General features: G+C 41.1%; 1 protein-coding gene across 5 annotated transcripts in view; it reads left to right on the forward strand.

Annotated features, from left to right (window-relative positions):
* MTUS1 (microtubule associated scaffold protein 1) overlaps positions 1-20,615 on the forward strand; it is a 1,021,263-nt gene that overhangs the window by 940,686 nt on the left and 59,962 nt on the right. For all 5 annotated transcript variants that reach the window (XM_085641999.1, XM_085642001.1, XM_085642000.1 and 2 more), the window contains 2 exons: positions 13,141-13,355; positions 15,834-15,939. In XM_085641999.1, coding sequence (XP_085498125.1) covers positions 13,141-13,355; positions 15,834-15,939 — 321 coding nt within the window. The remainder of the gene's footprint in view (positions 1-13,140; positions 13,356-15,833; positions 15,940-20,615) is intronic.

Here is a 20,615-nt window from a genome sequence, read left to right on the forward strand (position 1 = left end):
GAACGCGGGCACTTTGTGCGCTATCTAACGTCGAGATATTGTTTTCATTACATTCCTACTTTTTAGATTTTTGAATTGAGGACGGGACCTTTGTATTACCCGTCTGCAAGTTTTCAGCTTCAGCGTGAGCCGTTGCCTGTGAAAGTTCCACAGAGGGGGTGACTTTCGGTGATGGATGCCTGACAAGTGTGCCCCTGCCAGCGTGCACTGAGCTGGGATGTGCAGCACGTATCTGCTTTCCCTGGGCAGCTGTGGCTAGGACGCGGCGTTGCCCTGTGTCGGAAGTTCAGCGTGGTGGAAGTGCACGTCTGAGAGGCAATCCGTGGCAGTGGTGTATGTTTCCGAAGCGACAGGTTGAGATAGTTTGGTTTAAGCCTTGTGTAAATGTCAGTGTAGCTTCTCTAATAAAACCAACCTCCACTGCAGCAGTAATTTCCTAAGACGGGATCAGGTGTACTCAATGCTACCAACTTGTCTCTGGTGCTGAAGGAACATAGTTCTGCGTGTGCAGCTTGTCTTTTATCTGACATATAGGATAAAGTATCCCTCCCTTCATGAACATATAGAGGTCACAGAATTCCTAGGGGGCTAGAAACATCCTTTTCACGCATGTTTGGGGGTATTCTATTGCGTATACAATTTTAGAATTAGCATGCTTCCCTCCACGTGGAATTTCGTGATATAAAAATGTTATATATATTTTTTTTTTTTACAAATTATTTTGGCGGAAAGAAAATCTAGAGGTACTAAAGGGTGGTGGAGGAATCTTGTCTGTGATCTCCTGGACATAGAGAGTGAGGTATGGACAATGGCAGCATAGTAAAGTCCATTATGAGTTCCCAGTCCTCCTGGCATGCATGCTCACTCCTCCCAGTTTTCAGATGTTTATTCTCTTCTCCCAGTCCTTCTCAGCTTGTTTAGCCAGGAGCCCCTTCTCGTCTTCTGGATGTGCAGCCTCTTCTGACAGCCTTATCATGACATTCAGCTACTCTCGAGTGGGCTTCCAGGTTTGCGCGTCTACCCCTAGCAGCATTACGGAGATGTACCAGCACATTATGAGGAGACTTTGCATTTGGGCATGGTAATTTGGCATCACTAGTAATAAATGAGTGCATGCAATTAGTTACTTCATTTATGTATTAAAAGTGTGTTCTACCATCGGACTATACACACTGCATCATAAACAGACAAGCTAAGACGCTTTGTAACCAGTGAATGGCAGGAATATCCTCTATCATTACTTCGTAGCTCCATTTAAGAATTTCATGTTTGTAATTTATTTCATCTCAAACCATGACAGCTGTGTACTAATATATTGACAGTGTGAGGCAGACGTGTATGACATAGAAAAAAAACGAACACATAGGGAATTATTTAGCAGCTGTAGGGACGCTTGTGTTGTATTAGGCATCAACCACAGACAGTTATTAAGAATGCTTAGAGCTGCAGATGATACTTTTGTAATGTCTAGACAACCCTTGCTTGCTCATAACTCCTTTACACAGTTTTTGTAGACTTTGTCTACTTCGGCCTGTGTAGACTTTTTGTCATGGTGATGGGTACTCGCGCTGTGTAAGGACCACTGACTGCCTAGCAACATTAAAAAAAAAAAAAAAAGGTAGCTTGGTTTATTGAGCACTTTCTTGTTGCCTTTTCATAAACTCTTGTGTTAATAAAATAATATCTATGTTCAAAATCAAAATAAACAAATAACTAGCTGAGTTCGATGAAGCTTTCCTGGTTTCTTTTAATAAATTGATCCCATTAGGTCTCCTTACGCGTAGGGAACCATCACCTTCATGAACAGTTTTCATAGCCCCTGATTAAGGCTTGCCACCCTGCAGCATCTACGATCCTTGCTGTCAAGAAGCACTCGGATTGTACAGTATGATTCCTTATCTGGAAGTTGAAATCTGCTTAATAGATTGAGCACTTCAATAATGTTCATAGACCTAAGGAATAGTTGGTGGTTAGTGGATTCTATTTGTATAATCACTTTATCTACTCACTGTGTTGCCCTAAAACCATATTTGTTTAAAGAAATCGTGGCTCAACATGGCTTCCGATTGTGGGCTTAAATGTTAATTTTTTTATAAGCATTTATCTGTGCATTCTCTGTTGAAAGTCTTAATAAAGAGTCAAAAAGGTGATACCAGCCGGCACTTGGAGGACACTGACATGCCATATTTGTTTTTTTCAAAACTATTTTTTATTTTGCATTTTACAGTGCTAGACCAACAAAACCATTATGGCATCACTGTGTATCTTGTAGGATACTATATCAGTCATTACTGACATTACCTAGCTAGACCCTCCCTCTTCCCAAAGAGCCCTCCCCTATACGAAGAATTTCCCAGTCAGTCATTATCACCGACATTACTTTACTCCTGCGAACAGTATTCCTTTTTGCCTCTGACATGCAGTATTGATTCTATTCCCAAGTCTAGTGGTCTTAATCATTATGCAGTAATCTTGAGCCAAGTCATTTTAAAAGATTTATTGCACATGGGCTTAAGCCTTGCACTAGAGGTTTGGCTAACTGGTGACCCGTGCAGGTCAATGAGCCTTATTTACATCAAAGTATTTGTACGACATTGTTAGCCACTACATTATGCATAAGCTCAGGTTTCTTCAGCAGCCAAAGTAATGTGTTCAGTTATTATCAAGAATGGGTTTAGATTAATCTTTTGAACTGTGATTTTATGTTTGGTCCAAACCAAAGATCTGACATCCTCACTGAGTTTACAGCTAATCGCACATGGCTGTGACCTTTCAACTCTGCTAATGTTTGAACCTAAGGTTCCATGTGGAGTATGCTCATGCGACTTCTCTGAAGACCATGCAGCTCCAAGTCAATGGTGCATACTTGTTCATACAGGGACATTCTGCTTGAATTGTTTTTTAATATGTTCTCAGATTCTTATTACACCTACAGAGTGACTGCTGTTTTAGGGGAAGTTAAGTTTTTATAAAGAAGTCTTTTTTTTTTTTAATGACGTTTTGCAGAATCCTCAGTAACAAAAAATTGTTATGTAGTTTCAGCCACTCTATTACAAGCTACATTTGAGAGAAATTATATTGCTAACATGTCCCACTTTCTCTTACACTTCAGCACTTCAGTGGCTAGAAACTGTTATCGATTCCATAAATTTGAAAAATAAATCTAATCAGATCGATGGGTTTAACCATCACTATAAAAAAGTTTAAAAAGAACAGCTAAAATAATTGTAAAATGTGTGTCCCAGCAAATTAGCTTAAAAACAGAACTTTTACGGAGAATAAAAGTGACAAATATCTTGATTTTAGTCATTAAAATGCCAAACTTAATACTGTCAATCAAAAATTCAGGGTCAAAAGGAATTGACTGCCCGACTCTAAAACTAACCGCACCAAAACCCCACAGGTGCAGTCTTACACTTAAATGTTCCACAGACAGTAAGTTAACGATTGATCAGAGTTCCTATATCCAAAGGTACTACATTCCTAGACCAAAAAACTTGCTCTTTATTTGATTATTTTTTTACTGAGATTATTCTTAATGCATGCATTTAATTGAACCCACAAGTTCTTCACAGGTACAGCCAGCCAACACTTGTTGCAGGGACCACCCCTGCATCAAGGCTGTTAATAATTACAAACATACACTCTGTAAACAGAGTGTTTAAAAACAATATAAATGAAAACATTTCATTTTTGCAGGTAATCCCACCCATAACAAAAACTACCAAAAATTGGAACAGTTCTCCTTTACTTTAAATCATAAGCATTCATTTCCCAATATTCAATAACAATTGAGTTTCTCCTCACACATGATATAAGTATTGATCATTTATATATCCACATCGTATTCAATCTCCGAAGTTATTGTGAAACAGTAACCCTAACTCCTCATATATGTCCTAAATCGATTTCCTGTTAATCTTTTAAGAGTCAGAGTAGAAAAAGGCATTTGTTATTAAACAACTCCGACATGGTCATTCAAGACATCATATATTAGCCCTCATCAAGCTATCTGGGCCACACACCATCGAAAATTCAATTGAATCAACAATCATCCGATCACAAGTGCTTCAAATGGAAAAATAGAAGTGCAGGTACCATGTAACAGAGTACCTGCTTGTTTCTAAGAAGTGCCGGTACTCTCCAATTAAAAGTATCACGTCACTCTTGAGAAGTGCAGGTACTCTCCCACTCAAAATAAAAAAGTGCCGGTACTCCATACTTGACAGTACCGGCCCATTTAAAGCACTGCTTTAGATGGTATGAGTATTTACTATAATAAGTCCTGTAATTAATTTCTTCCTAAGTTCAAACACCCCCATACTTTGTGTCTCAAAAAACAAATAAATAAGGCAACTATAAACATCCACTTTTTAATAGACTAGACATTGATTGGAAATATTGCGGGTCCATGAGGCAAGTGTGGTTGAGCATGGTGAAAGGCATTTGGTGCATGGTTTACAAAACAACAATGCTTGGGGTGCAAATATAACTCCATCTTAAGTACGGTCAAACCTGACGTGGGCTGCAGAGGTATGTTTCGAGGTAAGGTAGGTTGTGGCTTAAAGCCAAAGCCTGTTCCAAAAAATGTGTGAGTCTGTTGAAAACAGCTTATCCACAAGTAGATATTTGGGCAAATGCTCATTTTAAATAGTTGTAATACAGTGGTGTTTACAAATTCTGTGTAGCTAGGAGGTTTATAAGGTGCAGCTGTTTATTTTCAGAACTTCGGTCAAGATTGTGTGGCTTTGCAGATTGCTAAATAATGTACTATTATTTACCTGTGTCCCACTTAAAGGTGTGTTCTTTTCACGATGGCTTTGTAAGCATGTTTCAAAGGCTTTTTGCCACTTTGCCTGTCTCGGGGATGTGTGCAGTGTATTTTACCAAACTAGGGAGTGTTGTATATAGAGCTCGGCAGAATGTGGCTTTTCAGTTGAAAAGGCAGTCAGCAAGCAGAAATAATATTTGTATGTGGCCCCCTCGTCCTAAAGCAGCTTGGAGTTTTTAGGTTTCATGAGCTTCAGTAACATAACTGAGTCAAGTGATTCTTCAGAACTTTCATTGAATCTCTCCCACTTGCTTGTCCTTCTCACCTTCATAGACAGGCATATCCTAAGGGTGGCTCCTCCAGCCTTAAGCATCTTTCTTCCTTATTGTTTCAACTTGGGTGTGATAAAGAGTCCTTACTCGAGCGCAGAAGCCTCTCTGGCTGATAGGAAGTGGACAGGTTGATGAAGATAAGGTATAGCCACCTTACACAGCAGGCACAATTCCCTGTACTGAGTGCTTCTTTCCTGGAAACCAGTCCAGTTCTCTCCTTTTCTCAGATACCGGATTACCTTTTCATAGCTGGTGTTTGCTATTGCGGCTTGCGTTCAGTAGCTATTAATGTTTGCTTTAGTAGTACGCATCCATCCATAGGCCGCGACTTTGCTGTTGTATTGTTTGATGGGGTAGATCTTCTTGTATGCTGTCGTAGCGTGAATCTTATGGCAATTCGTGTTTGGTATTGTAATTGTAACCTTGCATCTGGTGATTGCTGTTGAAGCATGCAGTTTACGATTAAGGTTTTATGTTGTAGCGTGTTGAGAAACCTCGTATGTGTTTACTGTTAAACCGTGCACTTCCTATTGTAGCTCACATTAATACACTGCGATCACAGGTTTAGTATAAACGATGGGGTTGTTTGTTTCTTCCTTTTTTCAGGTTGCATCCGGTGGATGTTGACTGCTGTTCTAGCATGGATCATGGGTTGTTTGCTTTTGCTACTGACGTAGCATGCATGCATTCTGGGGTCCTTAGCATCCAGTTCCTTCTTGCATTGGCTCAAGAAGGTGTCATCTTGATGTTACAACAGCACTGCCTGCTGAGGTGTGTGAATAGGAACCCATCAAAAAGGCTGCCTGGTGGCCGGATGAGTGCACTGTTTTCCTTGAAAACTCTTCATCACTGGTGGAAAGAAGGTGTTGCTTTAACATCCTCTGTTTCTGGTATTTGCGCCGTTTGTAGTGGACTGAAACTGATCGAAACCACGAGCTCTTAAAGCACACTGCTAGGAAATACTGGAGCAGGTAGGCCGGTGCCAGCATCATCCTGTTATTGATATTGAGTTAGAGAAAATAGCCATTGTGTGGTGAACTCTAATCTCACCAGGGCGGCTTCAAATGCTTTTAGCTTCCAAGGCGCATATTCCCCCTCCGCCTCTTAATGAAGATTGGCCCTAGGGCTCTACAGTGCAGCCACAAACATTACAAGCACATCTCTTGTGCTGGAGAGCCCTGCCTGCTGTTTGTGCATGGCAGAAAGAACAACAAGGAAGAGAGCAGGCGCTGCGGTTTCCTTGACCAATGGAGGAAGGGCGGCAGCCTTTTACTACTCTCCTTACTACATATTGTGTAACGCCAAGCGCGTCTAATGCGTCCCGGTAAAGTCTGCACCATAGAACCATTTCTGCGGGATTGTGCTTTAGATACATGCATACTATGATTACCATCGGTTTACTGTTTGTTTTGGCATCATCTCTTCTGTGTACTGTTGGTCTGCCTGCCCTTCATCCACCTGGTATCTAGTTAGTCTGACTGCGGCAGGCCTTTCCTTGATTTTTCAGCAGTGCACAGGTTTATCAGTGTCTGAACTGAATAAATAAGCTGGCATTCCCTTACCATGCTGTGCTACCGCATTCCTTACTGTGACCGGGTACCCTGCCATTTCCTAAATGGGACCCTTTCCTTTGCATCTTCAAGATGACAAAGCCCTTGGCCACACATTTTCCTTGTCCATGGACTCTCTGGTATCAAATATTTATCATATTGTTTATTAACTGTATTTCTACAGCACTCATTCAAGCCTCTGGGGTGTCTTATGGTTTTACAAAGTCTACAATGTAATTGATGCTTCCAAATAATTGTTACCTAATGGACTGGAAAAAAAGTGAGGCAGAATTTGTCTTCCCTAATTCCTATCTTCTCTTTAAATTAGGCCCAAATGCCTGCTGGAAGTGCATTTGCATACAGGTCTCATGAATAAGCATGACACGAGATCACAGTATTTTTGGAAATGCTATTATGCAAGTTAAAATTGTCCAGAATAAAATAAACGATTAAAATTAAAAACGCGCTTTTCTTCGCTTTAAAGGCTTTTGCAGAAATCAGCATTGGGAAAGCCAATAGGTCTCCCCTTACACACAAGCATTAGTCTTTGTCAATGCCTTATAGAAATGCAGTATTGCAGTGCTGCTGCTGTGCTGCATGGCTGAGAGGTATGGAAAAATGTGCTATGACGCAGCCAGTGCTGGCCGCGTCATAGCCTTTTTTCTGGAGCCACAGGAGGGGTCAGCAACAACAACGCTGGATGGATGGTGCAAGCAACAGCAGTGCAGAAGGGACTGGGCAATCAACAACAATGCAAAAGGGACAGCAGGCAACAACAATGCGGGATAGGGCAGGAGGTACGGGGAAAGCGACAATAATGTGGGAAGGACAGGGCAAGCAATCACAATGCAGGAGAGATGGGGGAAAGCAGCAACAGCGCAGAAGAAGGGTGGTAGGGTCAGGGGACGCAATGATGTGGAATGGACAGGGAAAGCAACAAAAAAGCAAGAGGGATGGGGCAAGTAAATTCATGGAAGGAGAGTGGGCGGAATGGGGCAGGCAGCAATGCGGGAGGGACGAGGCGAACGAGCAACACAGGTGGGGCAGGAGGGACTGGGCAAACAAGCAACAATGCAAGAGTGGGTTGGAAGGACAGCGCAAGTAGGCAAACAATGAAGGTGCGGGGGTGGGTGACACGGAGCAAGTAAGAAACAATGCAACGGGTGGGTGGCAGCGGACAAGCAAGCAGCAATGTGGGAGGGGGCAGGTGGAACAAAGCAAACTAGCAGCAACATATGCGGGGGCAAGCAACAATGTAGAGCAGGACGGGGGGAAGGTGGCTTGCAAGCACATACCCTCTTATGGAGTGCTGCCACTATAAGAAAAAAGTAGCTCTGAAAATGCCAGCTGTGATAGGACACTGGCAAGGAAAAGCAGTACTTGGGCCATACTCCAGGAGAGCGGCACAAGCACATGAAGTAGTGAAACTGGCAGGCACTGACTGGAGCAAAACAAGGAAGTGAGCTTGACAATGAAGTCAACCAATGGTAAGCAATGGACAAGCTCTGAGCCCCATTTAAGTAAACCAAAGAATGACTGCACATGCTCTTTTTTTCTGGTGAGACCTAAAAATGGATGTTACAGGGATGTGGAATTCCTATAGCCGACGCCTGGGACATATTGTTTGGGGTCAAGGGCAACAAGTTTTCATGTGTATTTTGTCCTTGGGAAAAGTAGGCCCAACCCCCTACATCACAAACCCTTTGACTTCCAGTTTTACAGTAGCACATTATTGATCAGGGAAAGGCTTTGCCTGCAGTTAAGGTAATATTTGTGTCCATGTGTTAATGCTGTTCAAACTTGTATTTATGGTTCATTAATGCAAAACCTTTATTATTAGGGTGAGTGATCTAAATACATGTTGTAAGTTCAGACTATACTACTGACAGTGGGTCCAGTATAAAAATGTGTACACGCGTTTTCAATATTTAGCAATAAGAGGCTATGCATACTGCTCCCAGAATGCTCTCCGATTAGATGCAAATGTATGCAGAAGCTTGAAAGGAAGATTGATTATTCTTTGCTTTCAAAATAAAATGTGCACAAAAAAATGCAAAAACATTTAGGTAAACTACTGTAACATTTTAGGTACCATTTTCCTGCAGCATCATTTAGTAAAATGTGTTGATGTATGCTAGTGTTTCCCAAAAATATTCATAATGGAAAATCAGTGTAACCAGTTTTAATAAGATTATGGGAAACAAAAATAAACAAGCATTGATGAAGTCAATCGGTCTGAAATTGTTGGTCAGCCTTTTGGTTTTGTCAGTGAGTGACTTGTTTTGGCATTTTTTTGTAAAACCTTATTGGTGTAGGAGCTACTGGGCCCTCATTATAACAAACATTGGCAAAAGCAAAAATTGTTTTGGTCTCAAAAAGCACACATTGCAACAGTAGTTCCTGGCATTGAACAAAACGACTATGTGTTGATTATGCTCCTTGTGAAAGAACAGAATGCTGTCACTCCCAGTGAAGCTAGCCGACAGAGAGAGAGACAGAATTTTAATAAACACAAAATGTCATGGTTAACGCCAGACCTAATCAGGGGCCCAATTATTCAATTATTGTTAAGTCTCAAAAGTGCACTCATGTCATTGCATTAAGTGCAGATATACGACTTTCATGAATTCACAAGACTTTACAGAAGTAGGCCAAGAAATAATACTCCTAGAAAATATTTGTGAACTGCATTTTAGCATGAGCTAATATGCAGGTGTAGATGTGCTCATGCGAAAATCTGAGTGTTTGCAAGTTCACTTTACCTCCAACCATTTTTTCCCCAACCCTGAAAGAAGTTTTATGTCTGCCATTGTCAGGAGTAAATTTCCAACCTTTCTCAGTATGGGAAAAGATTAGAGAAGAGTTGCTAAAAACCCTTAAAATATGCAAAATAGTAGGTTTGCACAGACTCAAAAGAGCATTCCAACCCTGGAACTGATGCTTACATCCGGCACTAGTATGTAGATCTGCTGAAACGTGGCAACGTAAGGGAATTGCTAGTATTCAAACCCTACCATGGAAGGAGCCCTGGCATAATCAGAGAGGCTATTCCGGAGCTCTTAAATAATGAGATTGCTGCCATAATTTGTCACCGCATTACATGGCACTAAAGGGACAAGTGGATTTTGTTACAGGACAAGTAAATTTATGAAGCAAACTGCCCCATGGACAAGTAGATATTTTATAAAATTCCACACCCCTGATGTTAGGTGCCAGCCTGCAGCATCTCTCCACTTGTTGTTATAGTACTTTGTCTATTTTAGTACATTTACAAAGAAGCTTTATTACCTTTTCGACCAAATTTTCCTTGCTGTGAAGTTTTGAAGGGAAGAGGCTCAGCTTCTGCTGCCTGTTTATCGTATTCCTTTCATGCAGAACATTGTATTTACAAGTTTAAAAAAAAAAAATTCTTGAAGTACGAAGAAGCACTCAATTTATCTTTTAATTTGTATTTAATTCTCCTAAAAATTCTGTAATTCATGAACAAACCAGGACTCATTTCCATTATTCTACTGCACTTAGTTGGATAAAAATAATTTGACAACAAATTTGCCGGGTAAATAGTCTGCATGGTATCTTGTTAATTAACTCCTCTGTCTGGGGCTATATAACTTCAGTGTTGAACCTTCTAGAGTTTAGAGCAGAAATAAAAACCTTAACTTTCTTTTTCCTGGTGTAAGTTCTGGTCACTGATGCAGGTTTACAGGGAAATGGTGCCACAGTGCCTGGAACTTCAACCCCAGCGTCTGGAAACGAAATAAATACATCTCTATAGAAATGTAAACATTACCACCTAAGCCATTGGTTTGTTTGGTATATCAGAACTCCAAGCAACCTATTTTTGGTTAGCGCTCAGTCAGAATTACTGCATGCTTCTTTTTTTATCCCAGTAATGTTAAAAAAAAAAAAAGTTGATAATCATTTAAAAATGCTTACTACCTCATCGATTGAAACATCCACGTTATGTTTCATTGTATAAATAAGTGTACCCTTCTTCCAGTACAGCCTCAAGCCTATGCGCATTCAAGAGCAATACGGGATATCAGTTTCGTTTTAGTACAACTATTGTATATACATGCAATGCTCCAAGCTCTGTAAGTAGCATTTTATGCATGGTATTACTATTGTCGTAGAATGGTTGAAAACGTTTCTGTAATTCACCTTAATCCTTAAAAAATCCACTAAGCTTTTGGATGCCGCCAGAAGTTTGTAATCTTTCCTTCATCGGTATACAGCTGTTGGGCTCCTCTTCTGGCAGCTGTCTAATGTAAGCATCCTAAGAAAACTGCACTTAATAGATTGACGTGTGTGTGATATGACTGTAAACTTCAGTTATTTTTTATTAATTACAGACCCTCGGGCCTTGTCTTTTAATAATTGGTTTTGAAGGCCACTCAAATGTATTACTATACTCACGCCTTGGAGATTGTTGGTGTTTGTAATGAGAGCCTAGAACGCACTGATAATGTCACTAAAGTAGCAGTGAGCCTAATATATTTCTAATAAATTATATTTGAGGTGAACTTAATCGAAGATATTTCTCAAGTATTAAAGAGCATATCTTGCAAAATTGTTCGTTATGGATTGGACAGCAACTAGTCTGTCTCTAAGATGTCCGCTTTAAATCTTTGAAATGGCGGAGGTTGAAGGTATTTGACCCTGCTTGTCATAAAGGTTGATGAGTGAATTCCTTTTAAAGATGCTCCAGAGGACTTCTGCTTAAGATGTATGTGTCCGGGTCAGAGGCCGCTGACAAAATATACACTGAATGTTGCAGCCATTTCGATTAATTACCTGCTTTGGCAGCTTTTCTGGCTCTGCAGTTTTGTACTTTATGCTTTTTCCAAATTTCCCAGATCTTCTCGACTACTTGATCCCTGAGAAGTTAGATATATCCATGTTACCCTAGTAAACGCGCCTAGTGAAAGCTTTGGTCAAAGCCACTTGAATATTATCAATGGTGCTTAAATATTGATTCTAACCAGGAAAGTGTTGAATACTGTTGTATTAGTTACTGTTTGATTCCTTTATGGTTTCTGGCTAGGTAGTGCCTGCAGAAGCTATATCTCACCTGTTCTCGTTCTCAGCCTGAACTAAGACACCAGAGGGTTGCGTGACTTGGATCTTTGTTTTCTTTCTAATATCAGAACTTCATGGAAATCTTCTCAGAGTAGCTTGACTTGATCTCTCTTCATTCATACACTCCGACCAGTTTGTGGTATGGGACACATACCATGAACGTTCCAAGAACCGCAGCTGGCCTCATTCACATGGCCAATAGCACACACTGTCTGTCAAAAAGTTCCATCCTAGGAAGATACATCGATATCACCAGAGTGGCTTGTATCGGTGAAATGCTTGTCCAAAAGAGATTTGGATATAAAATGTGTTCCACCGTGGCAGTTATGGTCAAACTTGGGCACGCTGATTGCCCATTTCTCCCCCCTCCACCAACTGTCATTGAGTTAACAAATCAAACGAAAATACATTAGGAAATGTAAAATCAGTTATGTTACAAAGGTAAGTTTTTACTAAACTACTTTGATATTCCTAAAGGTAATTGATGTGTGAGGAAATCAAGAATGGGTGAAATCACTTAATATTTTCCAGAAAAATATCCTAAAAATAATACGATTCTAGAATATTTTTGTTGTTGCGGGGACCTAATACGCCACCATAATTAAAACCAGGCCTAGAGGAAATGCAGTTTTCTAGTTTATTTATTAAGCTGTCTCTGTGGCGGTGTAAAACTTTACTGTGTGAAGCAGAAGCTCTTGTAATCATTTTCAGTAGTAGTCTTCCAAAGTAGAGACGCTTCATCTGCATACGCTACAGCATTGTACACCTTGTTTAGACAATCCTGTTCTGTGAACCCGAGTTTACTTTCACATGAAAAATCGCCACACTTTTCATTGTTGATGCACGCAGTGAAGCTGAATACCTGGCGAATAACAGACCCCGGGCAGTGCCTGAAGTACACAATTGTGCCTCTGGCCTCGTTCACATACACTCTGCTGTAAACCTTCCACTTGTTCCTCGGGTTGCGTGGCGTGGATCCGCAGTGGCTTTGTGAACACGAAGTCTGTTTTGAACCCATCAGATGTACGCCTGCCGTGTGCAAATCAAGCTTATTGTCAAAGTGCTTAATTAGCTGTGGATGGCAGTGTAAAGATGTATGTTTTTAGGAAGTGTGAAGGTAAAGATGTTTTTTAGGCAGTGTAAAATTTGTTTTAGCCAGTGTAAATGTTTTTTGTAGGCAGTGTAAATGTTTTGGGGGTTTTTTATTTTGGTGTTTTTTTAAAAATGATATTCTGCTACGGGGTAAAATGTGAGAAGTTTCCTTTTACCTAGTAATAAATGTCTGAAATTGCATTCTTGAATTAATGCCTCTTTTGATGCATGTAAGTGTCTCTGCTGTGAGCGCTCGTTTGGGTACTTTGTTTATAAGATGTCCCTTCTAAATGTCCTCTCTGATCCCCTCTTCCAGTAACAAGCTCCTACACCTGCGAGAAGCTAGAGAAAGAGAAGAATGAACTGCAAGCCGCCTATGAAGGCATCCTTGAGAAGCTGAAGGAACAGCACCGGCTGGAGCTCGAGGACCGAGAGGAGAAGCTTAAAGACTATTACACCGAGGAGTTCCAGAAGCTGCAGAACTTGTTTGTGCAAGAAGCTGAGAAATATAAGGCAGAGCTACAAGGAAAGGTCTGTAACTGTATTAAAAAAAAAACACTCTACGCAAAGGGCTAGGCTGCTCGCCCCACAAATGTGAGGTCAGATTGTGCCCAGGAAGCAGGTGTCTCTACAGATGTTGTGAGAGTGTGTTACATAGACCTGAATTTAGAGAGAGGGAGGGAGGGAAACGGAGATAGCAGAGGCTTGGGGGGCTGATAGAGACCTAGTAAGAGAGAGACAGGAAGAGATGGAGATAAATGGACACAGAAAGATAGGGACGGGCAGCTAGAAAGATATTGTTCCGTTGACAGTGGTGGGCAGATTCCTCGGTAAATTAATAGAGGTGACTAAAGGAAGATACATACACAGAGAGGAGGGCATTGGGGAGACAGATGAACAGACAACAAGCATTGGCAAAGGCAGTCTGCCTCACCTTTGGCACCATTTTGCTTTGCCAGTGGTTTTTAGCCAAGCTGCACAGCAACACATATTCTGTGTAGTATTGTTGAAGTTTGAAGAAAACAAAAAAAGCCTTTTACGCTGTTTCCTGTGTAATTTTTTAGGCATGTGCGTGCCCAACATAGGATGGTGTTGTTTTTTTTCTTTTTTCTTTTTAGGCACCAATCCGTGTTGGATCGGTAGCTAGCAAGAAAATAAAACAAACAAAAGCATTTGGGGTTTTTTAAAAGTAGGAAGTAGAAGCAATATGGTTTAGAGTGGATAACATGAAAGCAACGTGGCAAGTGGAAGCAGGCCGCAAAAGCAACACAGGGGAAGAGCAGATGGAAGTGGAAGAAACTCAGAATGCGGAAGCAACACAGTGAGGGTGGTAGGGATTTGAAGCAACACTGGTGTGGGGTAAAGCAACACTGAGGGCGTGGGTGGCGGGAAGCAACATTGGAAAGAGAGGAGAGTGGGGGAAGCAACACGGAGGGAGCAGAGAAGCATTTGGGAGAAGCACACATGAAGCACAACATGGAGGGGGAACGAGAAGAACATGAGCGACAAAGCAACACGTAGTGCAGGGGGAGAGAACTACATGAGATAGGCAGCTCAAAACCACATGCACTGACGAAGTGCTTAACACAAAAAGAAAAAAGTGGTTCTGGAAAAGCAAGAGGAGGAAGCAGAAACAGGTCAATCAGGAGATGATAAAAAGGCAACGCTCCACAGAGAGCGAAAAAAGAGTTGCAAGCTAGGACCCAGATAAGCATGCAAATGAGGGACAGGTAAGCTCTCGTGGCAGGCTCCAAGCCCATCACTGTCCTTGGTAGACCACAATACGTCCTGCAGCAGGCAGCGCATGTGCTGTCTAGTAGTCTCGACCTAAAAATGGATCTCTGGAAATAGTTTCATTGGACAGGTAGAGGGAGAAAGATACATTGGCTTGATGTCGATTGGTAGATGATGGGTATATGTGTAAATAAATAGAAAGGTGCATAGACACACAGTAGATGGCTAGATGTAAACGTATAGATAGGTTGGTGGATGGAAGTCAAGGTAGATTAAGCTTAGAGTGTCCCTCCTTTTCGTTCTTTCTCTGCCTAATTTGTCTGCATCCTGTATCTTTTGGTGTTTTCCGCACCCCCTGTCCTTTTTAGTCTCTCCAAGTTGCTGTTTCTCTCCCCTTTCTTACTTCCCATCTCACAGTCGTTCTCTACACCTTTCTTTGTCTCTATCCTTCCAGATCTCCTGCTTCCCTTGTTACTGTTCATGTATTTCTGTTTGTCGTTGCCTTTCTGTCTCCTCCACCCACTGTCTCCTGGTCTTTCTGTCTATTCCGTCCATTCCCGTCCCTGTCTCTCTCGGACTTCTCCAAGGCTTTGCTCTCGCTCTCCCCTGTCTCTTCCTTTCTCTGTCATTCTTTCTCTTCCTCCCTGTCTTTATCTCCCTCCACTTTTCCCTACCTGCTCCTTGCATAGGTCTGTGTCGTTCTTTCTATCCTTGAAATTGTTCTTCCTCCCTGTGTTTCTTCTCATTTCTGCCTTTTACTGAATTTGTATCTCCCTATCTTTGTTTTTCTTTGTTTCTCTCTTCCTTTCTCCTGGTCTTTCTACCCTTGTCTGCCTGTCCTTTTTTCTGAATGTCTTGAATAAGCCACAAATATGCGGGTGCTCGTTATTTATTTATTGGGGTGATTCCCTCTACACGAGCTGAAAACCTTCTGCTTTGAAATGCTGTGAATGGCCACTAGTGCTTTATTTTAGTATTGCAGTCCAATTGAAAAACGTTGCCAGTGAACAGCTTGCTCTGATACGCGTGAGGCCCGATCTGCTGGGGCAGGAGTTTTTTTTGTGTGGCTTTATTTTTTAGCTGCATTTATGGCAACATTAGAAACTTAATTACGAGAAATGTGTTTTGCTTTACATTTGCATTTTTACCTGCTAACAATACTGTAACTTGCAGTACTTGAAAATGTACTCGTCTACGATTGGTGGCTGACTGGCGGTCGGTGCTTGCACAGAGTTGTGCTGCTCTAATGGAATGTTGACGCTTGTTGTTTGGTAGGTCGACGACCTCAATGCTACCCATGAAATCTTTCGACTGGAAATCGAGAACACTCAATTTGATGCAATAAAGCAGCTCCAGGAACAATACGAGCGATCTTTTTCAGGTAATGGTAGTGATGCATGCCTTTTATCCAAGAGCTTGCTGTTATAGTATGTAACAGTGCAACAGCGCATGCGTTCTTGGCTTACAGTACCAGGTAATGTCAGACCAGCCAACCGTGAAACAATGTTCACCTTATGAGCCGAGGGTGAGAAGAGAGGTTTTGGAAGGTGCCTGAGCAGCGGTGGCTGGACCTTGCGGGAAGAGAATGGAGCAGAGTGGGGTTGAGCGACTCCTACCCTCTCCATTTGAGGATTACATGTTTCCGAAGCTGCATCACATGTTCTTGGTGAGTTTGCAAAAACTGTAATGGCATACAACCATAGAGAGCCTCCAGACACTAGCTGGAAACCTACTCTTTGTAGGGGGGTCCAGCTCATTTTGTGATCCCCTTGCACTGTCGACTCTTCACCAGGTTAATTCATGGACTGCCAATATCATGTGGCATAACGTGAGTTGGGAGGGCTCAAACATAAGAAACTCATCTTTGAGTAGATTAGGGTACTTGTTTGAAGTAGACAGTGGCGCATTTACTCATATTGCACAAGAAAGCTACCATAGAATTGCAGATGGGTTGCTGTCACCAACCAGATTGTTTTCCATCCTGGGGTTCAAAGTGACATTATAAAGTACAGTCGATCTCAAGTTATCTATAGCAGAAACCATGTTATTCACAGGCAGTCTAGCTAAAACTTTGTTTGCCCAAACATGAGCACCTCTCCCCTTAACTGATGCCACGTGCTGGAAAACTGGGGTCATGTGGTGCACAACACGGTCTTCTCTGGTATTGGGGTATCTTTCATAGATTCGGATGCTTGAATCATTCCACCTCGTCTGAGTGGGAGTCCCACGGTATCAGAGTAAGCAATATGTATCAATATAATAGGCTGTAAAGGGAATGCGAGGTTCAGCTTAATAGCTGATCTGTGTCCTTTTAAAAAAAGGACAAGTTGAACAGTGACCAATCAGGCACCCGTACCCTTAGAACACTCCCAACAGAAGCATCTTCCTTCGACTGTACCAACACAGTCGACCTCATTGGCGTCAGTACCACCGCCAACTACCTCATCAACGTCACAGCCACTGGAAAAATCTTCCTAGTCGTCGGTGGAGTTCAAACAGAAGAAACCACCAATGTTGTTTTTGCCCACGCTGTTGACACTACTGTTGACTACCTCCTCGGGAGAATGTAGCGATCTCCAGAAAGTATTCACCCTGAATACAGATCTGGTAAAGTCTCCCCATTACTACCAAGCCACTTGTTGGCCCGTCAAATATCAAGATGAAGAGGAGGAAGAGGATTAATATGAACCAGTTTATCTCAACAGCTATTGAGCTACCAATATCATAAGGAAGGAAAAGTGCCTATTTAATGATTTAGAACAGTGATTCTTAACCTGTGGTCATGGGACCCGTGATACCTACTCACTGGGTCTGTGACTGCTTAGAAAATTAAATAACTACAAATTAATAAAGTACATATATAAATTAAGAAGCAAAATGTAACATTGAATGTTTGAAAATGTTGTCAAGGAATTTGTCAATAGAGGCTGAAAGTGAAGTTGGTGTCCTTAGATTCATTCATAGGAGCAGTGCAAGTGCATCAGACAGAAAACAGTATGGACAACAGGTTACCTCAATTGAATTTAGTAAAGCCCCACCTTTCTAATTAAATTTTAAAAAAATCTTATAATTATGAATTAAATAGTCCATCATTTGTGTATTTGTTTGATGAATGCTTGTTTCTGTATATTTGTGTTTTGTTTTGAGGTTCAGATCATAATTGCTAAGGCAAGTATCCCCGGCTTCAAGTCATGACTCAGTGGGCTTCCCCAGATTCCAATAATGATTCAGTGGGAGTCCACGGATTCCAATAATGTTTCAGCGGGAGTCCACGGGTTCCAATGATGATTCAGTGGGGCTCCACTGATGTCAAATGGATAAGAATCACGAATTTAGACTGATGTCACGTATCTATGATTACTTGAGAAAAAAAGTATTGCCTGCTGCATGGAGGCTTGATGCTCAGTGTGAGTGCATTGTTTGTGGCCACTGTGGGCAGCCTCGCCTTGTAAGTTGAAGTGGTAGAGATCATGCAATTGCTATGTTTTGTTGCGGTATTTTGAAGTGGATTAATATTGGTGTATTATCCATTCATATGCAGCTCTGTTGATTTGTAGCAAGGTGCACTCTACATCACTTGCGCACATACACATTCACATTAATATGCAATATGATTTCTTAAGGGTTATATGATGCATGTCTAAGGCTTTCTAAGTTGTTTACCTTTTACAGCATGGGAGTACACCACAATACCCTGATCATTTGCTGAAATGGATGCAATACATTCCACATGACAAACCTCTTGGAAGAAATTGCTGCTATTCCAGTTTTGTTGCATATCTTCCACCCTAGCACAGAAATGCCTCATTGATGCTCGCTGATAACATAGTTCACATTCCAACAGAAAATATCGTTCAATTGAATTTTGAACTTTAGGAACATGTTTGGTGACTTAGTTGAGCAGGAGTGAAACATTGGATTCATCTTATTAATTTTTATTTATAAAGCTAATGCGACTCAGTTTTACAGGTATTTGCAAACATGAAAGCTAAAAACACCTGTAAAATCAATGGTAACAATTTGTAGAAATCATTTGTTGAAAAAATGGGTTTGTTGCATGGAGTTTCAGACTTTGGGACTTGCATGTGCAGCTGGATTTATTAATAGTGACCCTTAATCTAAAGCACAGCCATGAAGAAATAAATGGCTAGATGTTACAGAAGCACACCACATTCCAGCTGAAGGATGGACTTGTGGTCTGATGATTGGTCATGGCTCCTTAACGTAGAAACATTTGATTTATGCCCGTCTTGAAACTCCAAACCCACCCACAAAGTAGTTCATATATCAGAAAGTGGCAACATAAAATGCGGTGATGGCCAATCGTTTCAGCTGTCCAGGTGTATTTAGAGTATATCATCACCCACAGAGCATTTGCTAATGAAACATATCTTCATACTCTTTCGTGTGTTTTTGTGCAATTAACATAAAATCTCCCGGTCCCAACTAGTCCTTAAAAGACCACGGTCCCATCTAAATCTTGCATGCAAGTCACTGACGCTCAGGCTAATATTGATGAGGTTAGTTTGGATTCCTACTCAGACTAGATTCTCCAGCTTGGACTTGGTTTACCCACACACTTGGCAAACAAATTCACTTTCAAATCCAAAACCAATGTTTTTTGGGGAAGGGAAGGAAGAATACCTGTAGCTCCTTAGACTTTTGGTGTATAAAAAAGTTAACTCAGGAAGGCTTTGAGACTAAGAGGTGTTTGATTCAGTTGAAGAGCGATAAACTAGGAATTTGAAAGGCAAAAGGAGTATCTTTTGTGTCTAATACAAACAAGAAAGAATAGCACCAAAGACATTTTTAATTATTAAGCTTGCTCAGGAAGTCACTTCTATTCCTGCCTCTCACCATCTTGATAATTTTAAACTGTTAATATTTACAAGTTGAACTGACCCGGAGTCATGTTTTCCTTAGAGGCAAAAGTGGTGTTAAATGCAACCCTGAGTGAACCAGAAGTCACATCTACCTAGAAACAAATCCTTGGCATCCAAGATGGATAGACTTCACACTGCTGTCATCCAGTGTCTAGCTAGAACCCTGTTGGTGCATAAACAGATTCTTATGTCTTTAGACCATGTATTTATTACGATTTACGCTGCTAAAACGTGAGGAACTGAGTAACTTTCTTTCAGTTTCTAGTTAACAGTAGTCCGGGAAATGAAAGTGAAGTTACAAGGTAGCTGCAGTAGTTTTGTGGATTAACATGCTCAGCTAGTAAGTAGAGAAATCCGGCGGCAAGTACTGCAACCATCACACAAGAAAACTGAAAGGAAATTGGCTTTTGACATTGGCACAGGAATGTGTGTATGAGAATTTGAAGGGATCCATGAAAGCCACTCCATCTCCCTGGATTCACTTGGGTCTCTAGTATTCAGAATAGAGACCCAACAATTTCCGACATAACACCTGTCAAATCTCAGTAACAACTGATCTTCGAGAATTCTCAACACATGGGTGAACGCTTTGTTACTCTCTTCTGGAGCATGACCACCCACATGTCACGTAATTTTGATTGATGTTTTTATCAGCTACGTGATAGTCCACAAGGTAGCCTGCCACTAGGCTAAATGGACAGTACAGGTAGTGTTTTCGTTATTGTGGTTAATAATCCACCAACCCTTCATTATAGCAGTGCTACTGGGGCACATCGCCCCTCATGGTTCATAGTAAACTCCTCAACTCTTCATTTCAGGGAGTTCAACTGGAACACTTTGACCTGCACCCTGGTGGGTTCTCTTTGTTACTGTCCTGATGAAGACCTTCTAATTATTTGATAAGGCTGAAATGTTTTTTACTTCAGCTCTGACAGGCTTCTGGCCCTTTTCATTTGTGTTCATAACTCTCAAATTCTCGAGTGGTGTCCATTTCCTCTACTTTGATTCACAGTTGGCTGTTTTTATCACACTCTTCTCAATTTTTTCTCTTCCACACCTGTGATCACTTAGGAACACAGTGTTATTTTAAATTTACTTTTACTTGTAATACATTTGCAATACTTTGATCATTGAGACTTTTGCTGGTTTTATTTTTTCCTTTTTGTATATGTGT

The sequence above is a fragment of the Triturus cristatus genome, chromosome 2_2 (assembly GCF_964204655.1).
Source record: "Triturus cristatus chromosome 2_2, aTriCri1.1, whole genome shotgun sequence".
NCBI lineage: Eukaryota > Metazoa > Chordata > Amphibia > Caudata > Salamandridae > Triturus > Triturus cristatus.